Genomic DNA, 24,757 nt, shown 5'->3' with positions numbered 1-24,757 from the left:
CTTGGTTTGTGTATCTCCCAGAATCCCAATGAAAGGTGGGACCCCTGTCACCCACCGTGGAGGGTCCTCTGATGGGGGAGGCCCACGGGGTTCCCATTTGCAACGTGAAACGAAATTTGCAAGGACTCATCTTTCTTCCCACCAGGCATGGCTAGATTGCTACAAGGAATAATCCAACTTGGGAGGGAAGGAGGGAGAGCTATGCTTTACTTTTACTGCTCAATGTTCAACCCTTTTGAAAAACTTTAGTGAGTTGAATAATGTCTCCCAAAATTGTCCACCCATAACCTCAGAACGTGACTTTATTTGGAAATAGGGTCTTCGCAGATATAATTGAATTAAGATGAAGTCATGCTGGTTTAGGGTGAGCCCTAAGACCAATGACTGATGTCCTCCTAAAAGGAGAGGTCACACACACACACAGGCCATACAGTGGTGGAGACAGAGATGGAGGCATCCAGCTACTAGCCGGGCAACGCCAAGGACAAGCCACGCAGTTTGTTACGACAGCCCAAGAAAACTAACACAGGAATACTGATACTCCAAGCGACCTCAATTCTTTTTTTTTTTTTTGAGGTACGCGGGCCTCTCACTGCTGTGGCCTCTCCCGTTGCGGAGCACAGGCTCCGGACGCGCAGGCTCAGCGGCCATGGCTCACGGGCCCAGCCGCTCCGCGGCATGTGGGATCCTCCCGGACCGGGGCACGAACCCGTGTCCCCTGCATCGGCAGGTGGACTCTCAACCACTGCACCACCAGGGAAGCCCCAACGAACTCAATTCTTTAAATACCATTATGTCGACCATTATCTTCAATCATAAGAACTCAATGACCCAGCACGAAAAGACCAGTGATCTGCGGGCAGAAAAACTGGCTCCTGACCCTGGGAGGATCACTGATCTCCAGGCACTTCCACTGCCTCGTTTATAAACAGAGATAATCATACCTGCCCTCCCTACCTAAGGTTTTCACAAGGCTAAAAGAAGCCATAGTATAAAAGTGGTGTGTAATCTAACCTCTTTTTATAACTGCTGCTCATTTTTCATATATTTATAAACTCTTTGAGATCTTGGAAGTCAGAAGGTCCTGGGTTTGAATCCCAGCTCTGCCATTTACTAAACTCTAGATTTGGGGCAAGACTCTCATTTCCGTTTTCCTCATCTTAAAAATGGCAGTGGGCTGCCCTGGTGGCACAGTGGCTGGGAGTCTGCCTGCCTATGCAGGGGACGCGGGTTCATGCCCCGGTCCGGGAGGATCCCGCATGCCGTGGAGCGGCTGGGCCCGTGGGCCATGGCCGCTGGGCCTGTGCGTCCGGAGCCTGTGCTCCGCGATGGGGGAGGCCACAGCAGTGAGAGGCCCGCGTACCGCAAAAAAAAAAAAAAAAAAAAAAAGTCAAAAAAAAAAATGGCAGTGAATGCACCTGTCTCACAGGAGTGACATGAGGGGTGAAGAATGTGGCCCGTGAGAAAGCTTGGTTCACTGGATACGCTGTCTGTGTCTTTCATCTCTGCATCTCCCCTGGGATGCTTCACTTTTCACACAAGGTGCCCTAAGATAAAAATGCGTGGAATCAGGCAGTAGGGTACCCCTCCTCTTCCTTCTGTCGCACAGGACCTCTGGCAGGAGAAGTGAAGAGATGTATAAATGGAGCAAAGGAAAGTCAGGAGCACCCTGGAGGTTATGGAGCCCCTGCAGAGGCTGTGCCATCCCCGCAGGCCTCTGGACTCCCGGCCTCTCGGTACCATCTCACTCCCTCCCACTCCTGTCGCCAGTCACTTCCGTCCACTGGGGCCAGGAAAGAGGACAGGGAACTAGCTGCTTAGACCAACTCTACACTCAAGGCACAAGAGCAAGGCAAAGAGGCCACCGCTGCCTTGCAGGCTGTGTAGCCCAGTTCACCAGGCAGGACCAAGGGAGGAAACACTTAACGAGAAGAAGGTATTAGACATGGAAAGAAACTCCCCAAATTGTGGAAGACACAGAAGGGTGAAGACCTCAACCTGAAGAAAACCTTTACTAAAGTCAGCATTCTAGAGCCACACACACAAACATGTGGGTAGCAGAAGAGAGTTGTCAGCTTCCTCCCCCATGCAACCCGCCATTCCTCTCTCTTTTCACAGGTTTACCAACGTTTATCAGAATAATAAGCCACAAGCAAATCCACTTTGTACTCTGCTTGGGTGCGGTATCACCAGTGCTGGGTAGAGCATACAGGCTTCTTCTATTACTTTATTCATGGGAACCCTGAGATACCGGGGAGAATGATCTGCCCCAGCACAGACTGGCTGTTACCAGAAGTCACTAGAATGTAAGCATTTCTGACTGTACGATACAGAAAATCAAGCTTTTCAGCAAAGCGTGGATTGCATGCCCGAAGCCTGCCTATATTATCGGTTAAAGGTCCAGTTTTTTCCAACCATAGTTTCCCCCTCTCTTCCTCCCTACCCATCTCCCTTTCTTTTTCTGTATTTCTAAGAAAGGAGTTCTTCATTAGCCAAGTCAAGGAAAACAAGAGTCCTCACAGAACAGCCAGTAAACTGGTGCTTATAAACGGAAGGCTTTCCCAGGACAGGTCGGTGGATGGCCTGGACTGGTCCCCAGGTGGCTTCTTAAAGTCAGAAGAGTCTCCCCCAAGCCAGGAAAAAGTTCTGACTTCCCTCCTCATGTGAGTTTCCTTTACTCTGTTTCTCGGAGTCAGCAATCCATTTTCCAATCCTGCCACATTCTGAATCAGCATCCCAGAATGACCCAAACCACGACCGACCAGGAGCCCTCCCAGGAAGCACAAAGGGGACACTCCATAAACTTCCCCTTGAACTTGATTCAAACTCAGACTCTCAGTTCAACTTGTGGTTAGTCAGCCAAGGTGTGAGAAGAGGTAGGGGAACGAGTCTGGAACAGGGTCCTGGGAAAGTCCCTGCCGCCATCTGGGTCGTTCCCGTGCGGGGAAGAGGCCCTGACTCCCTCCAGAAAGGAGAAGGATCATACGTACAGTGATTTTGCTGGCTTGGTTCAGGGCTTCGACCCAGTCCTTCAGATCTTTCTGGTCATTGGCTTGAAGAAAATACCTCTGCGAGAGGGCGTTGATGACTGCAAAAGGAACAGGGACGAAGAGAGAAGAACCCAGGTCAGAACACACACAACACAGAGACTCCACAAAACTAAGGCGCTTCAACTAGCAGGGCGGAGGATCCCCGCCACGCAGACAAAGATGTTTCCCACGGTGCAAAGTCACCTGCGTGAATATCTGGGAAGCAGCGGGCTCTCATTTTTAAAAGGTGTGGATTTGGGCTTCCCTGGTGGCGCAGTGGTTGAGAGTCCGCCTGCCGATGCAGGGGACACGGGTTCGTGCCCCGGTCCGGGAAGATCCCACATGCCGCGGGGCGGCTGGGCCCGTGAGCCATGGCCGCTGAGCCTGCGCGTCGGGAGCCTGTGCTCCACAACGGGAAAGGCCACAGCAGTGAGAGGCCCGCAAAAAAAAAAAAAAAAGGTGTGGATTATTCCATTGGTCACAAGACAACACCAATAGCCTTAGTGTGCTGCTGTGCAGGGAGGCAGCTCATCCACCATCCATAAGACACACGCCTGGACAGCTTTTCAGAGGCGCCAAGAGATTGACAGTCGTGATGATACATATATAATTCTGGCCCCAGTGCTCCTAGTTTCCACTGGCACAGCTGACCCAGGTTAGGGGTCTTGCCTGTGGTTAAGAAATGTAACTAAGCTTGCCTGTGATCAAGTCTGTGACCTGGACCTCATTTTCAACCTGGCCTTTCCTCTGAGCACCCCATAAAGTCAACAATTTACTTCTGGGTTCTTTTTTTTTTTTTTTTAAGATCCGCTGACCACAAAATCTGAGAGTCCTGTTGGAGCTTGGTCATGATATTTAAAGGGAGTGGGAGAAACAGCACAAAAGAAGTTTGAAGCAACCTGAAGTTGGGAAAGGGAACAGATCAAAGGACCATTTTACTTTCCAGGCATAAATAAGCCGGAACTGGAGGAGGTGAGCATTGTGGGGTAGACAGAGAATCCCTTAGTTCATTCATTTATTCATTCAGCAAATATTTAGTGAGTACCCGCTGTGTGCCAGGAACCACACTCTAAGTGCTGGGGATACAGCAAAGACAAAGCAGAGGAACATCCCTGCCTTCATGGAGCTCACACTCAGAACCAGATAGACGACAGAAGCTATCTGTTAGCATCTGCTCGCAGCACTCAGTACAGCCCTGAGAAGGCAGTAGAAGGCAATTAAATACTGATGATTCAATGGCCTGCCTCCACCGAGCGGCTCTGCTTCCTGTGTCACTCCCACCGGTCACTCATTTGGCAACAAGACTCTCAACAGAACGTTCCTCCTTTTCTATCATCCCCCAACTCCTTCGAGTCTCCACGTGTCCTGAGCACACCGTTACTCTGCTCTGAGATGAAGGTTCCCGAAAACTTTGGGTAGATACCCGGCACCCTGCCCTGCGGAGCCAGGAAAACTGGGACATCACTGGCCCCTATGCCTCCGTCTCATATTGTTAAGAATCTCTGCAGAGAGACCAAGGAAAGGAGTATCACTTGAGACCCACGGACATGGCTGGCACAGCAGTCACTCACACACACAGGGTATAAGTCACATGTGGTCATAGGACTGTCTCCACTCGAAAGAGGAAGCTGCTGCAGGAGTGTGTTCAGAAAACCCGTCCTGGGCTCAGTACTTACCAAAGCAAAATGGAGTCTTGGGTTTCTGCTTTGGGGTGGCTATGCTCACCTAAATCAAATGAAAAATAAAAGAAACATGAATATGTTTCCAACAGTGTTGTAAAGTTGTGGGAGGGGGTCTTAAATTTTTTAAATTGGAAAAACTTTATACAAAAAGAAGAGTATATAAAACATATTTGAACATTTTAAGAACTAATAATTAAGTGGAAACCCTGTCCGCATCATCCAGATCAAGAAATAAGCCACTATCGGTCCTATTTCTTAGAAGCCCTATTGTGTGCCCCTGCCTGATAGAATCCCGTCCTCACCCCTCGGAGATAATCACTATCTTGATATCTGTGTTGAATCTTCATCCTTGCAAAAACTCTTAAAATCCACTGAGTCCTGATAAAATTCTCTTTGGACCACAAACATGCGCTGGCCCCGTTCACACGAGCAAGATCCCACCCCTCTCCCAACCACCAACCTCCTCCCTAAACAGCTCTTCGAATTAAAGGTGGAACTGTCACAAATACACAGATTCCAATCAGAGTTCGCAGAAAGGTGAGGCCGCCCGTCACTCACTGCACTGGGACAACTGATCAACCTCCCTTATCTCTACGCTTACTGTTTCACCATGAAAATAAGCACTTGCCACCTGCCCAGAGAGGGGCCGATGGAATCAGAGAGCACACCCGTATTGAAGTAGAAGGGTTTTTCTATCTCCTGCTGTGTTATCTTGCTTTTTCAAGCCTGCCTCTTATATGTATATTCCTGAGTATGTGCATGTTGTGAGCCCACCTCATTCAGGTTCAAATACACTGAACAAATACAGGAAAGCATATTCCATCATATGGAATTAGGTGACTGCCCTTGATGGAGGCTGAACCTCCCTGAAGCAGGCATCCACCACTGTACCTGGGAATTAAAATTAATACTGCCCGGAATACTCAAGACGGGAACCAAGGTGGCAGCCTATGAAAGATCAAAGGAAGGACAGGCGGTACAGCCTGGGCTTCGGTGCCAGAGCACCAGGCCCCCAATCCCAGGCGGCCCAGTTGTCAGACCCCCATTTCCTGTTCTATCAGATAGGGTTAGTAAATCACATTCTCATAGGGCTATGGTGAGGATTAAATGTGACAGTGCAGGTGAAGCCCTTAAGCCATCCTGTCACACAGGAGCTGCTCAACCAAGGAGGGGCTATTTACACCCACTCCACATACTGATACAAGCCATGCCGTGCTTGGCACAATGGGCAAAATGCCGAGGGCCTTGTGAGCTTCTCCGGGGCCTAAAAAAATGCAACATTAATAAATATTTAATTAAACGTCTGTATAACATTATACCAACCTCATTGACAAGTATTTAAATAAATGCCTACAAGATGTCACACATTAAGTCAACTTCATTCGCGTTTCAATTAAACATTCACAAGAATCGCACTACATTCGAAAATAATTAGTAGCTTCGATTTTCTTGGTTCATAAGAATCCTTGGATGAGCAAGAGGATAGCCGAGAAATTAGAGCCAATCATCAATTAAATAAGTTACAGCCAAATCATTCCAAAAGTAAAATGATTTAAATCCTTTCAAATATCTTACAACCAGACAATTAGAGTCAACGAGGGATGTGGGTGCCTTTTGATATGTTTACCATGATGTGAGGTGGAGAACAGAGGGCCTAAGAAAGTGTTTAAATAGTCTCGAAAAACATGAAGATTTATGCAAAGGTAAGCCCCCCTATCCGGAGTACAGACACACACAATGCAAATTCCATTACATCTTCAGCACTCCCAGGAACCGTGCGCTGGAGCCTCATGACGTTGAGTCCTGGCCCCCGTGCCATCTTGTTCTCCTGGGATTCAGACCTCAGAATTCAATCTGAACCACACTGTGTGCCTTTATCCTGTTTGCCTCTGATGCTCTGATCTGTCAGTGACTCACGTGCTTCCTCCTTCAGCATCCGTGTTCCTGCAGCTCCTATGCGTCCTGCCCTTGGTTCCTGTATAACCTTGACCATCGCAGAACTGCCTCGGCCATCCCGGTCCTCAGTACCCACCTATCTCACGGCTGCCCTCCTACCTTTGGCTTTCAAATGGCAGTGAAAAGCTGGGTGCTTTGAGACTTCTCTCTGGCTTATTAGGAGACTTGCTCTTTCTCCCCGACACTGGCAATTTATCAACGAGAGAGCACCACTGTGGGCCCTTTCGCCCTGGCTGGGTGACAAACAGGCCCACCCTGACCACAACTTATTACCAGCCTATCCGGGGAGAATGTGCTTATTACCGGAACCCAAGCTTTCAAAGAGATCGCCTGGTTTTCCATTTGTTTTTGTGTGTTTATCCAGCGTTCAGTTGGGGGTACGCCGATTACACGCATGCACGTCTATAATTTGCCTCGTGGGGACCACAGAAGGATTATTGGGCAAAGCAGCTCTTGCTGAATTAACAGGACTTCAGTTCCAGGCTGTTGAGCAAGGGTAAGACCCTCAACATCTCTGATCACTTCCCGACTGGCAAAGCCAGAGTGGAATGACTTGTCCCCTTCTTAGAGTCCCAGAATGACAAAAGAAGAAAACGAAGTCATAGCTACTGGTTGCTGTGCCCTCCAAGAGAAGGGCCAGGGTTGGGGTGGGGGGTGGGGCCTCACTTACCATGAAGAGGTATAGCTCTGGCCTCCCCCCAGCAGAATCCCCGCCGCCTGGGAGGCATCACCCCACTCCTCCCACCCCTACCGACTGCTGGTCACCAGGACAGGCTGTGCAGCCTCCTTCACAAGAAGTGAAGAAGGAACAGACGCTCTTGAAGAAGCAGTGTGGCTGACAGGCTGACGCTGGCCGCAGTTAAGTAGCTGCACAACGGTGGTTGACCGATGGGTCCTCGGTGAGAAGGCAGCGAGAGGCGGTCGGGACGTGAGGGAGGGACGGGCACGGGTCACCCGCAGGGTGACGCAAGCGAGGCCGCCCCACAGCTCGACAGACTCTCAGGAACTTGCTCTTATCAGATCGCGCACAGACCACAGGAGCAGCAAAGTCATGGCGCGCCGGGGCACTGCTAGCCCGCCCCACCCTGTCTGCCCTCGGCCGGAAGTGGAGCTGGGGCCCCTCTGGCAGAAGCAGCAGCGGCAGGCCGCGGTCTCGGAGCTCCGGTGCAGCGCGCGGCCTCCGTGTCCAGGGAGACCCTGCCCCACGACGTGGCATCAAAAGCAGGGGAAGCGGCAGCCACCTACCCAGAGCAGCGGGAGGGGCTCTAAGCTGGGGTCTCCGGACCAGCTTCAGGGAGTCAAGGGGCCCTGAAGCCACAGGCAAAATCAGGGTGTGTGCACACATGCATGATTTACCTGGGAAACGAGACCACGCTTTTCAGCAGACTTCAGAAAGGATCCCTGACACCCCGCCCCTGCAAAAGCCAGGAACACTATTCCAGGAGGGTCTTCATTACAGTTAAGGAAGGGCCCGGCCCTGACAAAACGGAACGCGAGCTGGAGGTGGGACGGTGGCCGTGGCCTTGTGGAAGAGAAGGGCCCCCAGGCAAAGCGGGGAGGTGGGTAGCACCAGAGGCCAGCATCCATTTTTTTCTGGTTTGCCCAAGAATTGGTCCTGCCTGTGTCAACAGCCTGCACGACATCAAGTCAAGAACCTTTCTCTCTGCTGGCCTCTCTGAAGGACCCCATCTTCCCAACACCAGCCTGCAAGAAGGAGCACCCCTGAACGAAGAGGCCACACAGACGCTCTGGCCAGGCTGCCACTGCCGGTTAAACGCTTTCCTCGGGGAGGGAACACCTAGGGGTTAACAAGAAGTAACCCGGAACGCTAATTTGATACCAGCACCCGGCTAAATGTTTTTCTGGGAAAACCCCTGCTTTGGGACATTGGGTCAGGCAGCAGTTAAAGGCTCTCCTCTCTGTGAAACCTGACCCAGTGGCAGCTGTGGGTTTTGCAAAACCCACCCAGTCCTGCCTCTCCCATCCATGAAGGGTAAAAGGCAGGACCATCCCTGCTAAATGACGGCAGCCTCCCAAGCTGAGAATTCTAGAGACCCTCATCTGAGCTACGTTTATACGTCACGATTCTGCAGGAGATTGTATTCACTCTTCTCCCAGCAGGAAGAACAACAACGACAAAACCCTCTCAAACAGGAGAGGGTTTGGAGTTTCATTAATATTGAGGTTCTCGGGGCTTCCCTGGTGGTGCAGTGGTTGAGAATCTGCCTGCCGATGCGAGGGACACGGGTTCGTGCCCCGGTCCGCGAAGATCCCACATGCCGTGGAGCAGCTGGGCCCGTGAGCCATGGCCGCTGAGCCTGCACGTCCGGAGCCTGTGCTCCGCAACAGGAGAGGCCACAGCAGTGAGAGGCCCGCGTACCGTAAAAAAAAAAACAAACAAAAAAAAAAACAAAAAAAAAATATTGAGGTTCTCTGCTCCCCGCTCTCTGAATCCTCTTTCTTTGAACCTCCTAACGAAGTGACCCAATGAGCTCTCAGCAAGACAGGACAGAAGAGGGAGGGCCCAGGCCTCCGGACCGCTGGGCCGGGAGGCGGCCACATTCTAACCACAAGGCATGCAAATTGCCTGCTTCCACAGGCCCCTCCCCCTCCCCAGGTCCTTCCCTGCTCCCTCTGAGGCGCTCAGACACTGCCTGCAGCTTCTGCCTTGGCACCCGGCTGTGTCTGCCAGACTCTGGCCTGCAGCCCCTGCAGCTGCTCCCACCTCCGGCCCAGCTGAGATGGAGGGCTGCCCAAGGACTCCCGAAGCCCGTTACAAAAAGGAGCCAGGGGCCACTCAGATCAGGGCCTCATCCTCCCTGAGGATGGGAGAACGTGGACAAGGAAGCCGAGGTCCCCAAGAGACTTGACGTGAGGGGTGTGTGGGGAGAGCGGGCCTTCCGGAACCTCGGTCCTGGCTGGGCGCCACCTGGCTCTCCTCACTGGACAGAGCTCCTCTTTCTAACGAGGCTCTAAATCTCCCGGCCTTTTTTTTTTTTTTTTAATCACTGCTGCACCACAGTTCAGCGCTGGTGCCTGCCCCAGGGAGGGGCCGCTAAACAAAGCTGAATTCAGCGGCTACGTCTGGGCATCAGCAACCAGTCCCAGGCCCCACCCAGGTCTCAGCACGGAAGAGGGGCTGCTCTTGCCCTGTCTGTGCAAACAGGACCAGGGGATGGACTGTCGGCCTGCCCGCCGGACCCTCCAGCCCTTATCTGGCCGCTGAATGGCTTCCTGGCTTATCTGGGAACGTCCTCGGGGCGCTCGCAGCCTCCCCGCCACCGTGATCCAGTCCCGGTGATGCACGTCATTCCGGCGCAGGCCTCACTCCTCGTGAGCCACGCCAGCGGAACCACGCCATTTGGGAAGAATCCTTTTCGGTCACCAGGTTTTTTGTTGTGTTTGTGTTCCTTTTTGTCCCGATTACAAAAACCAAGTCACGTCCCACTCTTCCCTCCACCCCCCATCCCTCCTTTGCGGGAACTGGTAGCAGCACTGACTGCTGGGTGCCAGGAGGGAGAGGCCACAGGCCACCCTCCAAGAGCCTGCTGACCACAGGCCACCCCGCCCCGGTCAGCCGCAAGCTTCCACGGGCCACCGTGAGGAAGGGGAACACGTTGTGGCCAAGCAACACGCCCAGATGCCAATGCCCGAGGTGTGACGCTTCCTCTGGGTTACATCCTCAACCCAGTCACGGACCACGAATCCCCAGAGCTCCAGGCCAACGTTACCTTCGAGATGTAGGTCAGCTGCAAAGATCCGACGGCTCCTGCCCCAACTGCCAGGTTCTGAAAGACACATGTTTTGCGTTTTAAGACGGATGCTCTCTGAGGCAGTGAAGCACGACTAAGAGACAGAAGACCAAGATTCTGGTTCCGTTGATGCCATTTTCTGCCTTTGCAACCTTGAGCAAGCCACCTACCTGTTTCTCTTTTGATTTTTTATTTGATATTGGAGTACAGTTGATTAATAATGCTGTGTTCATTTCAGGTGTACAGCAAAGTGACTCAGTTATGCATATACATGTATCTCTTCTGTTTCAAATTCTTTTCCCAATTAGGTTGTTACAGAGTATCGAGCAGAGTTCCCTGTGCTACACAGTAGGTCCTTGTTGGTTATCCTTTTCAAATATAGCCGTGTGTACCTGTCAGTCCCAGACTCCCTAACTATCCCTTTCCCCTACCCTTCCCCCCTGGTAACCATAAGTTCATTCTCTAGTCACTTACCTATTCTTCAGCTCACTTTCCTCGTCTGTAAAATAGTAATAATTCTTGCTGTGGTTATGTGGACTTAACATTTCCCTTGGCCTCATTTATTATAGAGAGGTATTCTAGTACAGTGGTTAAAATTGGGGGCTCCACCATTTGACTGTAAATAAGTTCCTTCACTGCTAAGCCTCAGATTTCCCTTCTGTAAAAAGAGGGATAGGGCTTCCCTGGTGGCGCAGTGGTTGAGAGTATGCCTGCCAATGCAGGGTACACGGGTTCGTGCCCCGGTCTGGGAGGATCCCACATGCCGCGGAGCGGCTGGGCCCGTGAGCCATGGCCGCTGGGCCTGCGCGTCCAGAGCCTGTGCTCCGCAACGGGGAGAAACCACAGCAGTGAGAGGCCCGCGTACCGCAAAAAAAAAAAAAAAAAAAAAAAAAAAGAGGGATAATGATAGTACCTACCTCACCAGACAGTTCTAAGGATGAGTTAATAGATTTACACCACCTGGAAGTGTCCCTGGTATATAGATGACTCTGAACAAGTGTTAGCTATTATATACATATATATGTATATATATAAAATTCTTCAAATTCAAATTCTTTTCTTAACAAATAGGGTACAGGTTCACACAATATAGAAAAAAAAGAAAAGTCAAAAACATAGCTGTTCAGTCTATTTCAAAGGACACTTACAAGTACCAAATGGAATGATGTCCGTACACTATAAAACACTAAGTCAGTGCATTATTAAAACATCAGGAAACTCACAGGCACCTTGTCTGGCAATATTCCACCCTGGCAGAATCTCTTCAGCTTTCTAACTTCTCCACTGTCAGAAATGAAGTGTTGAAGACACACGGGCGGTAGCGTATCAAAAAAATGGCCAAGATGAGAAATCACAGCTGTGGAGTTTCTCACTTATAACTTGGCAAATCCAGTCCCACAGGGACCTGAGAACGTGTCCATAGCTCCTGGTGGCCTCTTAAACTGCTGCTGTAGGCCTCAAAGAATAACCTGGAAGCCCTCACTTTGAAGACCTGGGGTCTTCTCAAAGCAATAAGCAGAGGCAAATCTAGGACAATGGGGATTTAGTAAACTTCCTAAAGGGTCAGTGGTGAAATGACCTGTCATTCCAGGAGACTGCCCTTAAGAAATACCTTAAGCTGGCAGCGAAGTGTCCTTCTAGGCCCAATTACCTCAATTAACATGCATCACTTGAAGCAAAGGCAATGTGTGAAGTTTCCTATTCACAAGAAAATGGATGGGGATAAAACCACAACAAAAGGATTCTCAGAGCTCAAGAAATTCAGAGAGAAATCTAGAAAGGACATCTCCCCCCTTTTGCAAATGAGGCCATAAGTCTAAAAGCTGCTTTTGAGTAGCTGATTTAGCATTTTGAATATGGACGATTAGATTTACACATTTGTTTTAACTACATAGTGATTGCATTTGTTTTTTTTGTTGTTTTATTTTTTAGAAAAATCTCTATTGGGTAATGACAGATAGGCCTTGTATCCCTAAATCAGAGTCCATAAAGGAGCCACAGCACTCCAAAAGGCCAGTAAGCAGCTGACACTGCCCCAGAGGAGGCCGTGAACCACCCTAGGCCTCTGCTGGACACTGGGCACCTGGCCCTCCCCCAGCCCCCGTTCTGCACTCGAGGAAAGTGACTCATGAGTGAGGGGATTTGCTCAAGGTCACACAACTGGCTCGGGTCTCCTGACTTCCACGCTGATGCCCTAGATGCAGCACACTGTCATTTCAAACCCTTGAGTGGCTGGAATTCCAGCTGAGACATTATCACCCGAGGACCTCAGGCAAGTTTCTCTACCTATAAAATGAGGCTCATCCGCCCCCGTTCCCTAGGCTTGTTGTGAGAGTTACATAAGAATAAACAGCACAAGCCCAGCAAAGGGCAGCTCCCATCCCCGACCCAGAGCGCTAATTACAAGACGCAGATGCCAAGTCTCAGAGCCACTCTTGCTCAACTTGCTTTCCTCACCCCAAACCGCAGCCCGGAGGCCTCCAGAGCCTTAGCCTGAATTACAAGCGATGAAGTGGGATTTGGGGAGCCACTTAGACACTAACCTGTGCGTCCTGCCAGATGTGAGCTGATCCCATTCCAACGACTTCATCCCCCCTACCCTCCAGAGGGAGGGCAGCTCCACCCTCAGCCCCTGCCCCCCTGAGCTCTCCCGCTTCAGAGACAAGGCCACATCAGTCTCCCGGCCCAGCTACCCTGGGACGGGGGTGTCCCCACGCCCCTCACCACGGCCCATCCTCGGCCTGCCTGCTCCTAGGCTCACAGGCACCTCCCTCCTCCATGAGGAGCCAGGAAAATCTGACGCATGTCTGAAAATGCAGCTTTCCCCCACCTTCCTCCCCACCCAGGGGGAAGTGAGTGACAGGAGAAAATAGCGCCAAGATCACAGAGGCTTGATCCAGACGGACGGCTCAGTGTCCACTCCGATTGCTGGACCTCGGAGATGAATGACAACAACTCGCTGCCAGGATGGCGGCCCCAGGCAAACACTTCCCGGGCCAGGAAGAATGTGCCAGCTGCCTGAGCAGAGGGCTTCGCAGCCAGATGTCAGGGCAAGAACACCAGAAGCCAGCACCTGGGGAGGGCCAGGTGTCAGAGCCCAGGCGAGCACCACCTCCTCTGGGGAAAGGACGGGAGGCCCTGCCTTCACAAAACCATGTTGTCCACCGCTGCAGCCTGCCCTGCCCTCCCACCCCCGCCTGAATGCGTGCACGCCATCCTCCAATTTTGGTGCACATCAGCCTCTCCCAGGGAGTTTTAAAAGGCCCAGGCTCAAGCCTCACCCAGAAAAACACTGAATCAGAATCAAGTGGAATATGGTCAGAAAGTGCACATTCATTTTTCAAGCATCCCCTAAATAGGCCCAAGTTTGAGAACACTGGTCTACATGACAAAGTCTAGCCCTGGATTTTTGGTTGTTGTTTCTGGCCACACGGTGCGGCTTGAGGGATTTTAGTTCCCCGACCAGGGATCGAAACCGTGCCCCCCTGCCGTAGAAGTGCGGAGTCCTAACCACTGGACCGCCAGGGAAGTCCCCAGCCCTGAGTTTCGTATTGGAGTGTGTTTTACTGTGAGCTTAAGTCTCTTCTTGATAGATTTTAAGCACTTTGAGGACATGAGTAGCATCTTATTCCTCTACCCAGGAGACAACTCGATTTTTAAATGAAAACACAATTTGCATGGTGGTTAAGTTCGCAAACCAGTCCTTAAGAGCCTGCTACCCTCATAGGATACTGGACAACCAGGACAGCTTCTCTCTACCACTGGCAAACATTGTGCCTTCAGGAAGACCTGTTCAAGTTTGAACTTGGGTGTCAATTGAGTCTGCAGTTCCCCTGTCCTGGGGCAGGGTTCCTGTGGGACAGGAACTGGGTGCAGGGGGGAGCGAAAAGAAAGAGTCCCCAGTAGAAGGGAGTCAAGGACCTGGGGGAGGGAGTTGAGGAAGGGGTTAGGGAGGGGCCAGCAGACGGGGAGTGGAGACAGAGGTTGGTGGGAAGGCTGCCTGTACGGATCACCTAGGGACATTTTCATACAAAGAATGCCCATGCTTCATTCCAGGGTTTTAACACAAAGGGTAGGGCCCAGGCACCTGTATGTTTTTAAAGTTCGAAGGTGAGTCCACCCCACGGCCAGGTCTCAGGCCCCCAGTTGCAGACTCTGGCTGGGCCTGCTGATTGATTCTGCACTGGAGACCCAGCAGCGGGTGAGAAAGGCCAGTCACCCTATCATTGCACCATCACCAAGAGGGAAGAGGAAGACGCCAGGGCAGTGGGCAGAGAGGGGGAAAGGAGATCCCAGCCCCACGCTGGGTGTCTGTGAGTCAGGAGCAGCCTGTCCATTTCTGGGGCTTCTAAATTTTCTGGAACAACATAGGGCATAGGGCACGTTCCTATTTAATGGCGGATGGTTTTAGGAAGGCGCGGCCAACCCTTGCTTTCTGCTCAAGGGTTCTCCTGCCACCAAGGGCCCTCAAGGGAGTTCCCACTCTCTTAACTGGGAAGCAGGGGGTTGATTCTTTCCCATCACCAAGGAAGGAGCTGAGGTGCCCAGAGAGATGTGACACACCTCCCAGGGGGAGCCTTTTTTCTAGAAGCAACATTGTTCCTTGAAAGAGAAAAATGCCCCCATCTTCTAGTGACAGTAACAAGAACACAGAAATGACCAGAAGATCTATCTACAGATTCCTAAATTCATGGAATGTCAGCGCCAGAGGGTTCTGCGGCCACCCCATCATTCACCACGAGTCCTCTAAGCCTCACCTTGAGGAAATGACTTCCTCAAGGAGCTGAGTGAAGACAGACAGAGGTCCTAACTCCCAGAGTCAATCAGGTGCTTTGGCAAAGCACAGCCCGAGAAAGGAAGGCGGAAACTGACAAATGTTTAGAGTCTGTTTTGCACACTGTCCGTTCATCCCAACAACCCATTTCACGGATGAAGAAACTCGGGATGGAGCAGGAGAAGCAAGTGCTCCGGGTCACATGGGTACTGGGTAGTTACGCGAGGATTTGAACCCAGCCCTTGTTGATTCTCAAATACCATGCACGTTGCTTTACACCAGGCCGCCTCCTGTGAGACGGTCCTTCACATCTACCAGGACCTGCTCATTATCTAAGAGCTGATTATCACCGAAAGGTAAATACAAGAGCCGGACCAGCAGGGTTACACCAAGACGCCCTGAACAGTTGCCCAAACTAGGCAGGGCAAGAACTAGTCAGACTGGCTCTTGGGTGCCAAACTCCAAAAGACCAGGATTCAGAGAGCGAACAGGGGGAAGGAGAGATGCTGGGCCTTCTGACCTTCTCCTATGTGTCTCCTGGGTGCCTGGCAGACAGTCAGGACCTTAAACTCAATAAGCCCACTCTTCACCGCTTTCCTCAACTCAGTCTCCAACACATTTGCCTCAAACTCAATCATCATGTCCCCTCCAAGCTCTCAATGATTCCCTCCCCAACCTCCCCACGTCCATCGGCCGCTCCACATTCTCCCACAGTCAACCAGGTTACCACGCCTTTGACCGCTGAACTTCGCCCTTCGGTCAGTCACCAAGCCTGTCACCGTCTTCCTTCAATCAGCCTTTAGATCTATCTGTCCCTTCCTCTCTGTTCCCACTGCACCACCACCGTGCAGACACCCCAGGAAAATCCAGGACAAATTCCTCGCTGTCTTCCCCAATTCCAGGCCCTCCCACTTCCCCGCCCATCCTGATGTCACTGCCAGAACAAATAGCACCTCTGTAGAGCTTCAGAGTTTATCAAAGCACTCTCCCATTCATTACTTTATTTAATCTTCACAGCAACAATGTCAGAGGTAGAGACAACAGAGGCTCAACAAAAGGGGTGTTTCCCAAGCTGTGACAAAGCGAAAGAGAGGCATGGACATATATACAGTACCAAACATAAGGTAGATAGATAGTGGGAAGCAGCCGCATAGCACAGGGAGATCAGCTCGGTGCTTTGTGACCGCCTGGAGGGGTGGGATAGGGAGGGTGGGAGGAAGGGAGACGCAAGAGGGAAGGGATGTGGGAACAGATGTATATGTATGACTGATTCACTTTGTTATAAAGCAGAAACTAATTTTAAAAAAAAGGGGGTGTTTCCCAATTAACGTGTTCATCAAGTTGTCCTGTGCTTGGCTGATATAACTAAACAAGATGGATTCTGAAGCAAAATCTGATATGCAGCCCTTCTCGCAAACACACAATTGCCTGCTTTGCCTTAGAGACATTTTTTAAAATAACAAAATGGCATTCTTTTGTATATAAATAGATATATAACTATATAAAAATAGATGTATATAATAGATACACTAAACAAATGCTGAAGGTTACAATCTAAAGCAAAACTTAACGACAATATAACCGAAGACAAATTTTAAGAAAACTTAGAACAGTCATCACCATGGTTCTGCATTAGTAAAACCTCTACTAAGTTTCATAGCTTCCACCTCTTTAGCTGCTTGGACTTTAATATCCAGTAGTGCTAGCTATTAACATGATTGTCCCAAAGTGCTTCTTAATTTTTACTGCTTTTTAATTTAAACAAAGTACATCTTGTTATAAAAATGAGAATCGCCCTAAAGAGTAAGATTACTATAGAAAGCTCATAAAACAAAATCACACTTACAGTATTTTATATTAACTCTCAAAAAGTCCATACATTTTAATTCTAAAACCATTAATTTAATAATAATTTACCCTAAGCAGAATTTGCATTTTGATGACAAAAAAAAAAAAAAAAAAAAAAAGATCTGTTGCTCGAAATCTTCTTTTTGGAGTTTTTTTCCCCAAAGGAATTCTGCATTCTACTCTAACCCAGTATGGACAAAAACAGGCCAGAAATTCCACTTAACCCTTGAAATCATGTGTCTCCATGGATAGTTAATATACCAATTACATAAAATCCATGAATTAACAACACTTTGCCCCCAAAACTGATAAAGATCTGAAAGTTATCATGATGGTTACATGTGCTGAGAAATATGTATCTCTGGACAGACACACAAGAACCTGGAAACCCTGGCTGCCTCTAGTTAGGGGACCTCTGACTGGGGGCCAGGAGTGGAAGGGAGAAACATGTCACTAAATCAGCTTTCCCACATTTAGAATTTCATACCATGTGTATGTATTGGCCTTTTTTTTTTTTTTTTTTTTTTGCGGTACGCGGGCCTCTCACTGTTGTGGCCTCTCCCGTTGCGGAGCACAGGCTCCGGACGTGCAGGCTCAGCGGCCATGGCTCACGGGCCCAGCTGCTCCGCGGCATGCGGGATCTTCCCGGACCGGGACACGAACCCGTGTCCCCTGCATCGGCAGGCAGACTCCCAACCACTGCGCCACCAGGGAAGCCCTTGACCATTTTTTAAAGAAAGTTATCTTCCTGCTTCTTGGCATTTTGACTTTCTTGGCAGGTTTAGCATATGATGTAAAAATCTTTTAAACATTGTTGGATTTCAGCCAAATTTTGCTCAAGGAGGTTTCTGATACAGAAAATGCAATTTTTTAAAAAATAGCAATTTTCACCCAGCCTTTAAGGCAAAACTATTGTCCATTCCATGTTATATGTTAATATCATTTTCTACCACTCTTCTGTATTCTTTCTACTAAAATGCAGCCAAATATTCATCTTTCTGTAATACAGCTGAAGCTCTTTGCCCCTTTCAGTGGAAAGAACGGCTTTCAGCTAAAAAAATAAAATAAAATAAAAGCAAAAAGCAAAGGGCTTTTATCGGGGCCCCACAGTTACGAGGAGAAATGCTATCTTTTGGGATATTATGATGATTCATAATTCACATCATGGCCTTTGTAAAGTAAAAGCATCTGAGTATTTATTGGCAAAAGAGAGAAAATACAATCTACAGAGTAAATCTGACAAGGACAACTAACCAGTGCAATATTGTTTTCACGCTTCTGTTTATCCTTTGTTGGGGACTATATAATTTAGTCTCGCAATTACCTATCCACGTGGGCATCACAAGAGTGTTATGTAAGCATCGCCGTGCAACTAAAACATAGTTGGTTACTTGGTCGGTAATAAAGTAGGGCAGGCCAATTAAGAAATTTCACCTTTTCTGTCATGATAGGGACCAACATTAAATTAAATACATGTGCTGGTGCCATAATATCATTGTAATGTTTGGCAGGAAATCCAGCCAATGTTTGTCTCTATTCAGGAATTATTTGTGTGCTTGATATTGTCAGCAGATTGATTTTTTTTTTTTTTTTTTTTTTTTTTTTGCAGTACGCGGGCCTCTCACTGTTGTGGCCTCTCCCATTGTGGAGCACAGGCTCCGGACGTGCAGGCTCAGCGGCCATGGCTCACGAGCCCAGCCGCCCCGCGGCATGTGGGATCTTCCCGGACCGGGGCATGAACCCGTGTCCCCTGCATCGGCAGGCGGACTCTCAACCACTGCGCCACCAGGGAAGCCCAGCAGATTGATTTTTAAATGCATGAACCAAATCAGGGGCCATAATCAATAGTATTAAAACTTTCCACTTATAGGGTCCTTTTTAGCTAATGGGTTTCATCCTCTATCTGTCTGGTGCCACCACTGCCTGGATTAAAAAAGCCTTGATTTCATACTTTATCACATGGATTCTAAATTCCATCAGGCACTCAAGGCTGTACCTGGTCCAGCACGCTGACCCCCCCACACGCACGCACCACCATCTCGCCAGTGGACACGCCGCTGGCCTCCTAAATCTGCCGTTTTGCTGCAGCTCTGCTTCCAAGGGCCGTCCTCAGGTTAGTGGATCCATTCCGTCCCCCTGTGTAGAGCCAAGACCATGACCGTCCACAGTGCGGTGTGCGAAGCCAGCTCCCTTGGGACCACTCTTGGGCCTGACTCACGGCAGGTCCCCCGGGGCATCTGGCTAAGCCTTTGCCGACTTCGGCCTGAGCTCAGACCCTCGTCGGGCTCCCTCCCCTTCCCTGTCCTGCTTCCCAGTTCTCTCCTTAAAATAGAACTTTCCACAAATCCTTGTCTCCGTGAGTCCTGGTCTCAGGGTCTCCTTCCGGGGAACTGAAGCCTGAACACCCTCCAAGCAGGCGAGCTCGCCTTCCCTCCTGGGCGCTGCCCCTGTCCCATAGTGATGCTGCTTCCCTCACAGGTGCCCTCCTGTCCCCTTGGGCTGTGCTTAGGACAAGGCACCTAACAGTCAAGTGAGATACTACAAGTGAGAACACTTCAAACCTGTAAAATGCGCTACAAACGTGAATCGCTTGTAGCAATAATGACTCTAACCTCGCTCATCCTTGCAGACCTGGATCTAAGCCACCCCTCCTTGACGGGGTGCCCTGCAGCTCTCCCTGCCGCAATTTTGTCTAATCCTCCATATCCTCACTTACAGTGCAAGCTCCATGAAGGCCCAGACTTTGTCTTATGCACGGCTGTAGCCTCAGCATCTAGGCTGATGCCTGGCACATGGGGCATATTTACCAAATATGTGTTAAATAATGATGCTGAATTCAAAGGTCTTGCTCTAGTCTCAGCCCCTTGGGAAACAGAAGGGTGAAAAGCCGGGTTAAGGATCACCCAAAGTGCCTACGATGACATGCCTAACGTACAAAACAACTCAGTGGCAGAGCCAGGACCTCATCCTTGATCTCTTGTCTCCCAGGCCTGGGACCGTTCCCTCTGAGACTCCACCTCCAGGCCCCACATCTTCCCTGGACCGCAGGGGAAAACTGCAACCCCTTCTCCTCCACCCAAACTATTGGCATCTGGGCTGTTCACTTTAATGATACGCTACCTTGTTATAAAGATGGACTGGGTGACTTCCTTGTTGGCGCAGTAGTTAAGAATCCGCCTGCCAATACAGGGACACAGGTTCGATTCCCTGGCCCGCGAAGATCCCACATGCTGCGGAGCAACTAAGCCTGTGCGCCACAACTACTGAGCCCATGCGCCACAACTACTGAAGCCCATGCGCCTAGAGCCCGTGCTCTGCAATGGAGTAGCCCCCGCTCGCTGCAACTAGAGAAAGCCCGTGTGCAGCAACGAAGACCCAACGCAGCCAAAAATAAATAAATAAATAAATAAAATTTAAAAATTTATTTTAAAATAATAAATAAAGAGGGACTGGGATTTTTAGCACTGTAGGGTTTTGTCTTTTGTTTTTGTTGTTGTTGTTTACCAGTAAATTTATTTTATTTTTTTATTGAAGTATAGTTGATTTATACTGTTGTGTTAATTTCTGTTGTACAGCAAAGTGATTCAGTTATACATGTATATATATATATATATTCTTTTTTTTAATATATTCTTTTCCATTGTGGTTTATCACAGGATACTGAATACAGTTCTCTGGGCTACACAGTAGGACCTTGTTGTTTATCCATTCTCTATATAAAAGCTTTCATCTGCTAACCCCAAACTCCCACTCCATCCCTCCCCTGCCCCCCTCCCCCCTCAGCAACCACTAGCACTGTAGTTTTATGTGTGCTGTTTTCATCTCCCCAACTAAACCTGAAGCTTCCTGGTGGCAAAGACCTCTCTGAATTCCCCTCCACACCATCTTCAGGACCCTGCACAGGACGGAGCACACATATCCACTGGAGGAAAGAGGCAGACAAAGAGGAAGCGTGCAGACGCTGAAGTCAGACAGACCTGGCTCCAGAGCCCGCTCTGCATTTACCACCTGCATGGCCTTGAACAAAGCCGCTGACCATCTCTGCACCTTGCAGAGAAAGTGAGAGTCCCCAGGCCCCAGGATTACTGGGAGGACCTAATGAGATAACACATGCCAAGCATTCCGCACCATGGCTGGTATATGGCAACCACTCAGTAAGTATAACCTGCAGTTAGTAATACTAGTTGCAGTGCTAGTAAAAACAGGCTCCCAGGGCTTCCCTGGTGGCGCAGTGGTTGAGAGTCCGCCTGCCGATGCAGGGGACACGGGTTCGTGCCCCGGTCCGGGAAGATCCCACATGCCGTGGAGCGGCTGGGCCTGTGAGCCATGGCCGCTGAGCCTGCACGTCCGGAGCCTGTGCTCCGCAACGGGAGAGGCCACAACAGTGAGAAGTCCGCGTACCCCAAAAAAAAAAAACAAAAAAACAAAAAAACAGGCTCCCAAGCACCGACTTGCAAGTGGTTTAAACAGGCAAAGATCAAAGACCTGAGTTCAGAAAAAATCCTGCTTATTAATGCCTATTAAATACCTAGACTATTATATCAGGTGTCTCCTTTTCCTTATAAACTTAAGATGTTCAGTAACTACACACAGTCCCCAGTGTCCTCCTCCACAGGGAAAGGCCAACCCCCCTCCCCCCAAGTTTGCTTTTCCGGGTCACCTCCCATCCATCTCCTCCTGACTCCTGGCTCCCTGCTTCGCCCCACTCTGCAGAGCTTGCATTGGGTGTAGACTCCATCCCCAGTCCCAGGAGAGCAGTGCTGGACACTTTGCATTTCACAGAGGCGTCCCTTCTGATAGCCTCATTCATTCATTCAATGAGCTCACATTTATCAAATGCTGGACACTGGATCAAAAGCCAGACGAGCACCTGCCCTCTAGAGGACCTCCCAGCCCTGAGAGTCCCCCAGCTTCTCTTTCTTAATCACAGACTCACCTTGGAGAGCTCTCCTTCCTCCCAAGCAGCATTAGGATGACTGTCTCATTCTCAGCAATAATAGCAGGCGAGCTGGATTCAGACGGCCAGGGTTAGAATACCGGCTCAGTCACTTGCTTATGACAAAACCATGGGCAAATTTCTTTCCCTCTCTGCTTCACCCACCTCACCTTTAGAATGAGGATAATGATGCCTACCAACTAGACCTGCCGGAATGAAATGAAAACCCAATGAGCCTATATGGGATAAGAACCTAAAACAAGAGTGGATATATGCATATGTATAACTGACTCACTTTGCTATACACCTGAAACTAACACAACATTGTAAATCAACTATATTCCAATAAAAAGTAAATAAATAAATAAAAATATAAGAGAGGGAGATAATAAAAACATTTTTCTAAATGTTTTATTTAGAAAAAGTGAAAAAGTCTTAAAGTTAGACTAATTGCTTTTTAAAAATAAATTTATTTATTTATTTAATTTTGGCTGCATTGGGTCTTCGTTGCTGCACGTGGGCTTTCTCTGGCTGTGGTGAGCGGGGACTACTCTTCGTTGCAGTGCGCGGACTTCTCATTGTGGTGGCTTCTCTTGTTTCGGAGCACGGGCTCTAGGCGCATAGGCTTCAGTAGTTGTGGCACATGGGCTCAGTAGTTGTGGCGCACGGGCTTAGTTGCTCTGCGGCATGTGGGATCTTCTCGGACCAGGGATCGAACCCGTGTCCCCTGCATTGGCAGGCGGATTCTTAACCACCGTGCCACCAGGGAAGTCCCAAGTTAGAGTAACTGTATCCAAAATGCCTACTAACTGTTATGCAATAAAATCATTTATATACTCAAAAAAAAAAAAAACCAATGAAGTCTTTAGAACAGTGTGTGGCACATAGTAATAAATGCTCACTGATACCATTTTACAACTTACAAAAAAGATCTACCCTTTAGTTGGAACGGCTGTTTGGCGTTAACACAACAAAGTGCTAAGTTAACCACTGAAGAAGAAGTAAAATGTTCTGAACTATTGCTATGTCACAACAAGACTCTTTTTTAGGCACCTGCCAAGCCAGCTAAAACCTCTGCTTCCAGGGAAAACGTAAAGAATCTCGAGCAGGGACCACAAGTTCTATTTGTAACTCAAACTCAAAGAAGGGTCTAGAACAAAGAGCATCCTGACAGCTCAGGGGGCAGAGAGGTGCAAGAGGCTGCCCTGGGCAAGGTGCAACCTGCCACAAAGGCTGACCCCAGAGACCCCAGCAAGGCGGCCCGAGGCACAGCATCCGAGAGAAGTGCAGGTTCTGGAACCAAGGGACAGCCAAATCAGAGGGCAGGACACAGCAAGGGAAATCCCGAGCACTGGCAACAGTTGAGAGATCCGAGATGGTGGCAGTGTGGTCCTGGGTGATCCGTCACCAACAGCAAGGCTCTCAGCCTGTGGCCCAGGGCGTGAAGGAGGGTCCAGTCTCAGGGGAGGGAGCTGGCAACAGCTGGGCAGGGTTCCCCAAGCATGTGGATTTCGGTTAACAACAGTCCTGGCAGGAAGCATGGCACTAAGCAGGTAAATCAGGACAAAAGTCCATTTGAAACACCTGAGCTAATAAGGCAGGTGAGCAGGAGAAGGTACACAAAGGGAGAACAGGGAAAAGCGTAGACCCAGAGACCCCAGCCTGGGGCTCAGCCCTGGCCCATCAGAAGCCAGGTGTACTGGCAACAAAGACTTGATTCCAATCCCTCCAACGGTGGGAAGGCAGCACCTTAAATGCTACTTCCTTTCACAGTAGATGTGTTGACCCAGCTGTGGGCACCCGTGCAGAGCAATGGAGGGAAAATGATGCAGCAGAGCCCAAAGGCAAACCAAGACCAAAACATCGCAAGAGGCGAGCATTCCAGGTACGTCAAGGATGGGAGGCTCTGTGTGTAGGTTTCACTCCGCACGCTCAGCACGTTACATGAAGGCAGCCCACAGAAGGGTTTACCAGGGATGTGGGGTGAAACATGGGGCTTCTATTTAGGGTGAAGTCTTTCCCAGAGAAGGTGATTAGTGGCAGTGACCTGAGTACGTTGACTGTATTTATAGCATTTTCTCTCAGCCATCAAATCCAGAGGACAAATGCCAAAGGCCTCTAGAGGGTGAGTACCCGGATTTTTTCCACTTCACCTCTTAAAGCAAAACCCCTCCCCTAACACTCAGACTCTCCTCTGCCCAAGTCTCTGAACGAGAGCCAGCTCTCGGCCCACACCCCTTCCCGCCCCAACAGGGCCGCCGTGGGTCCGCGGGCCATGGCAGGCCTTGGGGCGGGAAGGGGTGTGGGACCCACCACACTGCTCCAGGGCAGCAGGAAGGGAAGGGTGAACAACACTCACAGCGCCAAAAAAGAAGACCTGAGATCCCAAATCAGGAGCAGAACAACTTTTTCCCAGACTGGTGATGACTCAAGGGATTCCCGGGCACAGCCTCGGGGGCCGTCTTCCTGCCTGATGCCCCAAAACGCTAAGCGAGTCACGCCTTTCTGCTGCGTCCTTGCCAAAGTCAACTCCAATGTGAGCCTCAGTTTCTCATCCGTCACAAACTGGGTGGCCCCCAAAGTCACCTCCCACCCAGGAACCTAGGACTCCCTGAGCAGGAGACCAAACAGGTCTGACCTTTGTCCAGTTCGGGGAACCAGGTCAATTCTCTGCTGGGCAGGAGCCCCGAACTGGAAGAGCAGGAGTGGTCACGAGGCTGCACTCCTGACAGAGGTAAGAGGAAGCAAGCCATGCCTCAGAGCCTGCATCCAGCCCAGCC

General features: G+C 49.9%; 1 protein-coding gene across 4 annotated transcripts in view; it reads right to left on the bottom strand.

Annotated features, from left to right (window-relative positions):
- The window catches only part of PLEKHA2 (pleckstrin homology domain containing A2), a 57,913-nt gene that overhangs the window by 21,092 nt on the left and 12,064 nt on the right, over positions 1 to 24,757 (bottom strand). For 3 of the 4 annotated variants that reach the window (XM_060086206.1, XM_060086205.1, XM_060086207.1), the window contains exons 3-5: positions 10,399 to 10,455; positions 4,706 to 4,754; positions 2,991 to 3,088 (exon numbers count right to left, since the gene is read on the bottom strand). In XM_060086206.1, coding sequence (XP_059942189.1) covers positions 2,991 to 3,088; positions 4,706 to 4,754; positions 10,399 to 10,455 — 204 coding nt within the window. Of the gene's footprint in view, positions 1 to 2,990; positions 3,089 to 4,705; positions 4,755 to 10,398; positions 10,456 to 12,962; positions 13,011 to 24,757 lie in introns of those variants that run through there. The other variant, XM_060086208.1, reaches the window with a different exon arrangement.

This window comes from Mesoplodon densirostris, chromosome 20 (genome assembly GCF_025265405.1).
Source record: "Mesoplodon densirostris isolate mMesDen1 chromosome 20, mMesDen1 primary haplotype, whole genome shotgun sequence".
Classification (NCBI taxonomy): Eukaryota; Metazoa; Chordata; class Mammalia; order Artiodactyla; family Ziphiidae; genus Mesoplodon; species Mesoplodon densirostris.
Note: the sequence above shows the minus strand (reverse complement) of the source record. Positions and strands in the feature narration are given on the sequence as shown.